Source organism: Lathyrus oleraceus, chromosome 6, assembly GCF_024323335.1.
Source record: "Lathyrus oleraceus cultivar Zhongwan6 chromosome 6, CAAS_Psat_ZW6_1.0, whole genome shotgun sequence".
Taxonomy (NCBI): Eukaryota; Viridiplantae; Streptophyta; class Magnoliopsida; order Fabales; family Fabaceae; genus Lathyrus; species Lathyrus oleraceus.
The window spans coordinates 11,944,706-11,954,847 of record NC_066584.1 but is presented as its reverse complement, the minus strand read 5'-3'; the positions used below and the strand labels follow the sequence as shown (position 1 = coordinate 11,954,847).

Below are 10,142 nucleotides of genomic sequence, written 5' to 3'. Positions count from 1 at the left end.
ACATCTTGATAGCAGAAGACAACCTTCATCTGCTTACATCAATTATCATAATTCATGTCATTCAAAATGATAAGATTTGTTAGGAAGTGACTGTTTGAATGAGAAGTCACTACTCTATGTTTCCCAATAATCACAATTATTGATCTAGATATCAGATGTTCAAATCGATCTTGATAGAAAAAGATTTAATCACTTTCTTGATTGATTCAAGATTATTGTTCTTCACTCTTCACTAGAGTGATTCAACCACACCCTGGTTACAATATGATTCCCTCGCACAATGATTTGAAAAAGATTTTCTTTTTTGAAGTTATGAGAGAGAGAAGATAGAATTGAGAGAGTTGGTTATTAAAGTGAAAGGAAGAATATATTGATCTTCTCTTGATCTTTCTGATCTCAATCATTTTACAAATACAAAGTGTCTTCCTATTTATAATGAGACTACTTGCACACTAAGCAATCTCAAACTAGCTAACTTTGACAAGCTGTATTCGACTTTGTCGAATACATACAACTTATACTACTACAAATTGTATTTGACATTTTGTCGAATACATGCAGATTCGACTAGTACAAACTGTATTCGACTATATCGAATGCATATAAATTTGAAACTGCTAAAGCTTGTATCTACAACATGTTTAACACAAAGAATTACATATTTAACACACCATATAATTCATTGTGTCTAAGCTATCTACATTCATCATGGTTCTCAATCTCTTGAATAATTCCACATGCACTGCCTTGGTCATGATGTCTTCAATCTAATTCTCAGTTCTGCAGTATTCTAAGTTCAGATTCTCATTTGTTACTTACTCTTTAAGATAATGGAATCTCATATCAATGTGTTTTCTTCTTCCACGTGCTATGGGATTCTTGTCTAAATTGATATTAGATATGTTATCAATCTTCATAATCAATGTTCCATGATTCTTACGTGCAATCTCGTCAATCAGATTCACCATCCATGTTGCTTGGCATGTACAAAGAGATGCAACTATGTACTCAGCCTCACATGATGACATAACTGCAACTGGTTCTTTTCTTGAACTCCAAGAAATTGGTGCACTACCTAGCATAAACATATAACCAACTATGGATTTTTCTATCCTCAACATCACCACACTAACTTGAGTCAGTGTATACCATAAGTTTGCATTCCTTTCCTTCATTTGCTGCAGGAAACAAAATGACATAATCTGCGTTCCTTTGAGGTACCTTAGTATCCTCTTGGTGGCTTCAAGATGAGATACCTTTGACTTTTGGATGAACCTACTCATCATGCCTACTTTATATTCTAGATCAGACCTTATGTGAAAGAGGTATCTCAATGATCCAATGAGTCTTCTGTATTGTATTGGATCAACATCATCTTCATTTGAGTCCTTCATTAATTGCAATCTTGGTTTTGCTGGTGTCAAAGCTACATTGCAATCCTCCATCTTAAATCTTTTGAGTATCTCACTTGCATATCTACTTTGGTGCATTATTAAACCCATACTACTCTTGTAGAATTCAACATCAAGGAAATATGAGATGTTTCTCAAGTCATACATTTCAAACTCTTTGCTCAAGTCACATTTGAAGTCTTCAATACTCACGAGAAGTTGTTGACCACCTAATCTTCCACAAGTAGTGGGTGACTTACTCTCCTTTGACTAATAGTATTTATACGTCATCAAGACTGAGGGCGATCTTTTTATTCTGGGGGGATATCTCCTAGGTGAAGTCTCACTCAGACGAGGGTGCCCTTTTTGGGGGCACTTACAAATGTAACACTACATAGTCCCTCAAGAATGAGGGATTTTTTCTAAGGACGAAGTGTTTATAAGGCCTTTTACACTTGAGGTATCCCCCTCACCCCTCTAGTGAGTCCTTTTTCTGATGGGAACCATGCACCAAAGGGCGAGTCCCCCATCTGAAGACGCCCATTATTAATTGAATAAGTCGTTGATTAAGGGATGAGTCATCTGCCATATTTATCCTGATTAGCAATAATGTCAATTAATCATTCAGCTCGCCGCACTTACTTTCATTTAATGTAAGCAATGATGACCTGTTTTTCAAGACCTTAAACGTTGTTGGCATGTATCACAAATATGCTGAATTTTTTAAAACCATGAGGGGGTTTAAGATATCCTTTATGGTTACCAATCCCTATAAATGATTTCTTATTTCATTTTATCTATTTATTTTTGCTCTCCATTCTTGCAAGCTTGTATGAATCGTTCAACCTTTAATCTATTTATTTACAACCTCCTTTCAGGTATGTATCTCCCTTTGTCTTGTTTTCTGTAGGAAATGGGCTTTATTAAGATACATTTGAGATGAGGATTAGACTAAGCGTGGGGTTTTAGGTTAGTTTTCCCCCCTTTTGAAGACGATGGAGGCGATTTCTTTTATTATACTATTTTTTCAAGAACGAAAGAGATAATGTCTACCTCCTCCATCGTATCCAAGAATGTCAGATATTTTTAATCTAGTTATAATTTGACTTATCATATCTTCTATTTTCGATCAGGGGTGTGGGTTTCTTTTTCAGAGGATGGAGGTAGGGTCATTCTGAAGGCTTGCTCATCATGGGAGAGGGTGACCACACATGTCTCCTCCGCCCTTCCTTCTCCATAATTCTAATTTTACCTCTCTTTCATCAAGGATATGTGTAACACCCTAAACCTCTAAACTTATATAAAAATAATTACTCAAAAATTTAAGGTGTCATGACGACAATCAACCAACAAAACTTTCAAAAACATTTAACAACGTACATCGGGAATTACCATAATAACAACTTCAAATTTAACATCTTAAATAAAGTATTAAACTTTAACATCACAATTCGACACCAACTCAAAACATAACAAAAGTGTCATGTTCCCGATGTTACAAGATCAGAGCACTAAACCACTAAAATACAATAGAAAGATAATTAAACAAAGGTAAGCTCTAAGAAGCTATCTTCCACTCACAGGAACAAAACTTTGCTCTTGATTATCTGCAAGAGGTCCATGGTGGACAACATAAAGCAAAAGGAGTGAGAATAAACTTCGATATAAAACGGCATAAAGAATGTGAGGGTAGATAAACACACAACACATCACGCATTCAATACACAAACCACACCATTACAATCTCACACCTTTTCCATCATAATATATACATATGCATGCAATGTGACTCATGCCATCGACAATATGCATGTGGTACCATTCAACGATGGTTCTTCATACGAACTAGGTTCACCATTCTGAACCCCGACTTCACCCTTCTATACTCGGGACAAGTTACTTGTCCACCCTTCTAGACTCATAACTCGCCTCTTTCACAATAACGACACAAATGACATATAACATATAATTTATGCGACAATAACAACAACATGTTTATGTCCCCCCATTCGAACCATAAACAACATGTAACATAACAACAATGTAGTTCCCCTTCGAAACTACCACCATAATAAACAACGATTATGTACTCTCCACATAATTAATCATCAATCATTATAACAATTTCTCAAAAATTGATTATATACTCATTCAAAAATGTTCAGAGCATATATATTCCCATCCCGACGCGTCAACATCATAAAACAACATTAAATAATTATCGAGTTCATAAATAACACTGAAAATCCAAATCGACGCGTCAAAACCGACCGTATAGACCATGTCGATTTGTTCTAAAGCCATGACAGACGACATGGGGATGACGACCAGTCTGTTATCCCTTCGCTCTACCTGTCACCACTTCCCCCGTTTGTCATCACTAAAAAAACCTTGATTGTTTGCCCGTTATTCTGTTGATGGGCGTTAGCCTCCTTCGACACACTGATGGGTTGCCTGTCATGCAGGTGACAGTCGTCACCCTAAATCGGCACATCAAAACTGACCGCCCAGACCATGTCGGTCTGTTCTAGAGCCATGACAGTCGTCATGAGGATGATGACCAGTCCGTCATCCCTTTGCCCAATCTGTCACCATTTTCCCCATCGGTCATCACTAAAAAAGACCTTGACTGTCTGGCTACCATTCTGTTGATGTGCGTCAGCCTCTTTCAATACACTGATGGGTAGCCCGTTATGCAGGTGACAATCGTCACCTCTGTGCAAAATGCAAAAACGTGTTTTCTACCATTGGAGCTTATTTGAAGCTCCGATTTCACACCCATAATACCCAAATTGACTAGAAACAAAACATACATCAATTTTAACATATGGACATGTTAATTTCAGACAAATTCTCAATTGATTTCACCAATTTTATCATTAATTAAAGTCATGTTCATGAAAACTCAAACACATCAATTAGCAACAACAATTTGCAAATTTCACATACTTTTATCAGACATCAATTTGAGATAATACAATACACAAATTTCATACCACAAGGAACATTCAAAACAGATTCATCATAATTTGTAACAAACATACATACATATTATCAATTGAGAAAAAGAGAGAAAACCTAAAGGAGGGTGATGATCCCTCTCCACCCTTCATAAATTACACCAATATACGAAGTTGTTCCCCCATTGCTTACTTGAATTTCCAGCAAAATCTTTTTAACAATGATGGTTTCCTTCTTCCTCCTCAAGCCCTAGCCTCTCTCAAGCTTTTGCCTCTTTTTCCCCAAACTTAATTTCACGATCAGTGAAAACTCAACTTCCCACACTTCTCCCTTTTTAATAGAAAACATATTTCCCTCATTTATGTTATTCCTATCCTATCCTTACTTATCTCTCAAATTCCCACTTTATCCTTACTACCTTATTTTTCTATTTATTTTATAATTAAGTCTAATTTTCACCAAAATAATATTAATCAATTATTATTTCTAATTTTTCTAATACTTATACTATTTCAATTATTCTCTTCATTATAAAATTAATTAAAATTCTAATTAATTCTACCACTTTCACCAATCCAACCACATGCCATATACCACACATATATTCACCAATAATTAACCAAAAGTATATATTTCACTTAATAATTTAAATGAACTGCAACTAAATTCAATTAAATAAGTTAATTGAATTCAAGGTGTTATAATATGGGGGTTCTTTTCCCCCATTTCTATGGAGGTCTTAAGGGTCTTCAACATTGCGCCTTCCCAGTTGTTCCTAAATAGTTGGGTTATATTAGGGCTTTTGAGATGGTTTGTGGAGAGTTGGATGTTACTTAGATAGTGGAAGTCTTTTTGTCTTTCTATACCACTAATATGGAGAAGGGTGGGTGGGCTTCTTTGACTACTCAGACTAAAAGGCCCTAATTGCGTCCCATTACAATCATTATAAATATTAGAAATACAATTTTGTATGTGTGAGGAGGCGATATAATTCCCTCGGTGTGTTGGGAGATGATGATGCCCCCTCCTTCCCTCATCCTGGACGGATAATCCTATGGCCCCGGATATGACCAAGCATTCATTATCCGTGAGGAGAAGATGGTTGTCAATATTTTGTGGCAATTCGATGTTATGGATTATCGTGAGGTGATTAGGCATTAGTTTGAAGGTGGAAAACACCCCGCCGTCTGCTTAGGTAAGTCACATACCATTTTTCCTTTGTAGGCATTTTTAGGAAACATCTATGATCTTTACTTATTGTTTTGTATATCAAATGTCGAGGATTTTTGATGAGAAGATGAGGCAGAGGTGTGAGAATCTCAAGGGTGTTGGTTCGGGTACCAACAATCCCCATAGTCACCCAAAAGGCTTCAATGTCAATGGGAATAAAAGGCAAGCTAAGGATCCCACTCCCGACTTGCCCGACGTGAAAACTCAAAGGATGGAGGATGACCATTCTCTTCCTATAGGGATAGGGAGTACACATGAACCCTCTACAAGTGAGGCTTCTGCGACTTTATGGAGTGTCGTTGATTTCGACACCCTTCAATTCAAGAGGTCCCACCTTCCTTTTCTCCAAAGAATTTTTCGCTGATTACCAGGCCCTTCATTCCCAACCGACCTCAACCATTGTGAATGTGAAGGATAATCTCTTGATGAGAGCCCTCATGTTATAGGAGGTTGACCAATAAAGGCATAACAAGGCTGATAAAGGGCTAGAGACGAAGCTCCAAGAGCATATATATGCTTATAATGGGAGCCAATGGCTGTTGCAGTCTCTCCAGAAAGACAAGGAAAAATAGGAGTAAAAGATGGAAGATATGAAATCCAAGGATAAGGAAATATTTGATGAAAAGGAATCCTTGCGAAATTCCTTATATGTTTCTCTCCTTAGTGAAAAGAAGTTGGAGAAAAATGCGTTGGGGCTCACCGACGAAGCGGTGTCTACTTTTGGCATCTATTTCGAGCGCGCTAAGGAGAGGTTCACCTTCCTCTACTCTAACCTTGATTTTATCCCCGTGGACTTCATCAAAGTCATTCGTGATGGTAGACTGATGGGTGAGGAGGCAGTGGTCTCTTCAAAGGTTGGGGATCATACCTTTCTTAAGACTACTCAGGGTGAGGGCGAGGCAAATGAGCGTGGTGATCTTGAAGGCCCTCAACCAGAGTGTGTGGTTGAAAATGAGATGCCTCAGGAGGAGGAATGATGATTTAGTTTTCCCGACCCCTAATGGCTTATATTTATTTACCTTTTTTTTGGGATTTTTTTATACTTCTTCGCCCTTTTGGGGGCTTTTGTAATTATAATGAACAATCGCGCCCCTTGGGGGCGTCTTTTATGTTAAATTCCATTGTCGATATTTTCTTTTGTAGTCATCTGTGTGATTTTAATCCTTTACATTTAACTGAGGGTGTCTTTCATCATTCCCCTTTGTAGTAATTTGATTGCTCGCGAGGGGACTTAACAAGGATTTCATTTTAGGAATTTGACGTTGTGGTTGCCTCAAAAGGAGGCAAAAACCCTCCTTAAGGATCCAGTGAGGTAATCGCCTCTATGGCGACATGGATCCCCACTTAAGGGTCCATCTATTTTTATTTCCTCAAGGGGAGGCAAGGATATCACTTATGGGTTTAACTATTTTGGTCGCCTCTAGGGGCGACAAAGATCCCACTTAAGGGTCCAACTACTTTGATCGCCTCTAGGGGTGGTAAGAATCCCATATAAAGGTCCAACTATTTTGATCGTCTCTAGGGTAGGCAAGGATCCCACTTAAGGGTCCAACTATTTTGATTACCTCTAGGGGCGGCAAGGACCCCACTTAAGGGTCCAACTATTTTGATCGCCTCTAGGGGCGACAAGGATCCCACTTAAGGGTTCATCTATTTTAATTACTTTTAATGGAAATAAGGGTCCTACTCTAGGGTCTAGCTATTTTGATTGCCTATAGAGGCGACAAGGATCCCACTTAGGGGTCCAACTATTTTGACCGCCTTTAGGGACGACAAGGATCCCACTTAAGGGTCCAACTATTTTGACCGCCTTTAGGGACAGAAAAGATTCCACTTAAGTGTCCAAATATTTTGATTTCCTATAGGGATGGCAAGGATCCCACTTAAGGGTCCAACAATTTTGATTGCCTCTAAAGATGGAAAGGATCCTACTTAAGGGTCCAATAGTTTTGATTGCCTATGGGGTGGTAAGGATCCAACTTAAGGGTCCAACTAAATGATTACCATTATGGACATCAAGGATCCCTACTTAAGGATCCATCTAGGTGTCTGCCTCTAGGGCCGTCAAGGATCCCACTTGAGGATCTATCAATTTGATTGCCTATGTGGGTGATTTTCTCTTGAGCTTTTAGGTTTCATGCAAACAAGAGAATAACCAAACATACAGACTCTCTAAAATTATAAAAGTGACGCACATCATTAAAAACCCCCGCCTTATGCAAAAGTGGAGAGGGAAAAGAGTGCTCTCTATGAAATAACTTGTCTTTACAATTGCCAGCGATTTAATACTCTCCTATAAAAATCATCAAAGTATCTGAATAATAGTAAGAAAAAAATAAATAAACAGTTATACAACTGCCTCCATGGGACGTTCCTCCTAGACCTTCAATCTTTAGTCTCTTTGATAACTGTAGGGGAGACTTCTTCGCCTTTGTACGTTTCTCCTAACAACTTTATTCTTTAGCCCATGGTCTTGAATTTCCCGCCTAGAGTGCAGACCCTCTTGAGGCCTTCTTCGTAACACTTCTTGATAATCTCATGATATCCTTGTACAACTCACACTCGCTCATTGGGGAACGGGTACTTCATGTATAAACACACAATGGACAAGGCGGTGTCCAGCCAGTTAAAATTTGATCGCCCTATAATCACATTGTAGGAAGAGGGGGCATCAATAACCAAATACCTAACCGTTATATCTTTTGCTTGATCTTGATCTCTAAAAGTGATCCTCAAGGTGATGTATACCTTTACATGTACCTATTCTCCAACGAATCCACCCAATGATGCTCTGAAAGCCTTCAAATATTTTGGGTCGAGGCAAAGTTTTTCAAATACCTCCTAGTATAATATGTCCACGGAGATCTATTGGTTAATGAGAACTCTTCTAATTTCCCAATCTTCACACTTGATGGTAATGTCCATGGGGTCATCAATGTGAGGGAGGATGACAACTGCATCTTTATTTGAGAAAGCGATCGTGACCTCTGGTACATGAGGTTCGCCCTTACCTTTGACTTTAGGGAGGTCTTCCATTTTCGAGAACTAGAAAGTATACCTTTTGCGGGTGAAGTTGGTTTCTCTACCCCTGAAGAATCCTCTTAATATGATGTTGCGTGTGTGGCACACAACTATACTACCTTCGCACTGGGGAACTTCCTTGGACTTGTTCTCACCTGGGGCTTCTAGCATCATCTTACTCTCACGAGTCAGACTTGTCTTTTGAATGGGAAGAGTCGCCCTTCAAGTATTTCTTGAGGTGTGCCTCCTATATTAGTCTCATAATTTCCTTTTTGAGTTGGTAACAATCTTCAGTATGATGTCCCTTCACTCTATGGAATTTGCATCATCTTCCCGGTTTGGATCTTATCACATCTGCCTTAGGAGTATGCAACATAGGGATGTTGTGCATTGCATATGAAGAACCTCACGCTAGATCTTCTCATGACGAGTATCCAAGGCTGTTAAGTTCTATGTCGCCTTAACTACCATTTTAAACACATGTTTTTCCTTTATGAGTGAGGTATAATTTTTCTTCCTCTGGTGATGTGAGCCTTTGGAGTTGGGAATGCACTATTTGACATCGCGCGCCTTCTTTTCAGTGTTGCTCTTCTCTCCCTTTATGTAAAACTATGCTCTGGTGACCATTTATGCCAACAAAAACGCCGAATTTTAGGAGGGGGACGCGTTAAAGCGTCCCACCTTGAGTCAATTCTGGAATTCTCCCATAAATATTTATTGGTTTGGTGGAACTACCTTGATGGTGGCCTCGATAAAGTGGGAGAGGTAGTCCCTAAGAGATTCTAATGAACCCTACTGTATGTTGAAGAGGCTGGTAGTCGACATCTTTTATAACGACTGACAGAGAGCTGATGCATAAGCTTTCTCACCAACTCCTGATAGATTGTGATGGAGGCATAGGGAAAACCCATAAACCATAAAAGGGAGGCAAACCTGAAAGTTCAAGATAGTAGGTCTCACTTCAAGGAGTCAGATGCTCCTATGACAACCATATGTGTGTGGATGGAGGCGACATGCTTGTATGGGTCACGGAATCCATCAAACATAAGCAATGTGCGAGGTTTGAATCCCTTAAGGACAAGTGCCCCCCATATGTCATCTAAGAGTGGTTGGGGATCCAACAATTACATCTCTTCTTGGGGATTAAATTCTTATTGGTGTTGTCGGATGTTGTGGACATCATTCTCTATTGTCATATTATGGCGTTGTAACCCGTCCATGAAGGCCCACTATAGCGAGAAGCCATGTACGATGGTGTTTTGTGGTGATTTTTGGAGTTCTGCTCACGTGAGGTAAGAGGCTCTGCATATATATGATATGCTTAAGTATAAGCGTATGAGGGGTGTGATCAGTAGGAGTTATGATCTGTATGGCTTAAGATCTCTTTCTATCCTTGAGTAGAAGTATTTATAGAGGCCTCTTGGGCTTAGGGTTTGGGTAACCCTTAGAGGTGGTAACCACTCCCCCATAGTCAGGGGAAGTTATTGATCGATTAATCTTTCGGAAGTAGTGGGGAATTCCTCTCCCTTGACTAACAGT

At 39.0% G+C, this 10,142-nt stretch overlaps 1 protein-coding gene across 1 annotated transcript; it reads right to left on the bottom strand.

The window, feature by feature from the left end:
* Positions 1-815: 815 nt before the first annotated feature.
* Positions 816-1,559, bottom strand: LOC127093657 (secreted RxLR effector protein 161-like). Its single transcript, XM_051032591.1, has one exon. The coding sequence runs from the start codon at positions 1,557-1,559 to the stop codon at positions 816-818; it is 744 nt and encodes a 247-aa protein (XP_050888548.1).
* Between the last annotated feature and the right edge of the window lie 8,583 nt (positions 1,560-10,142).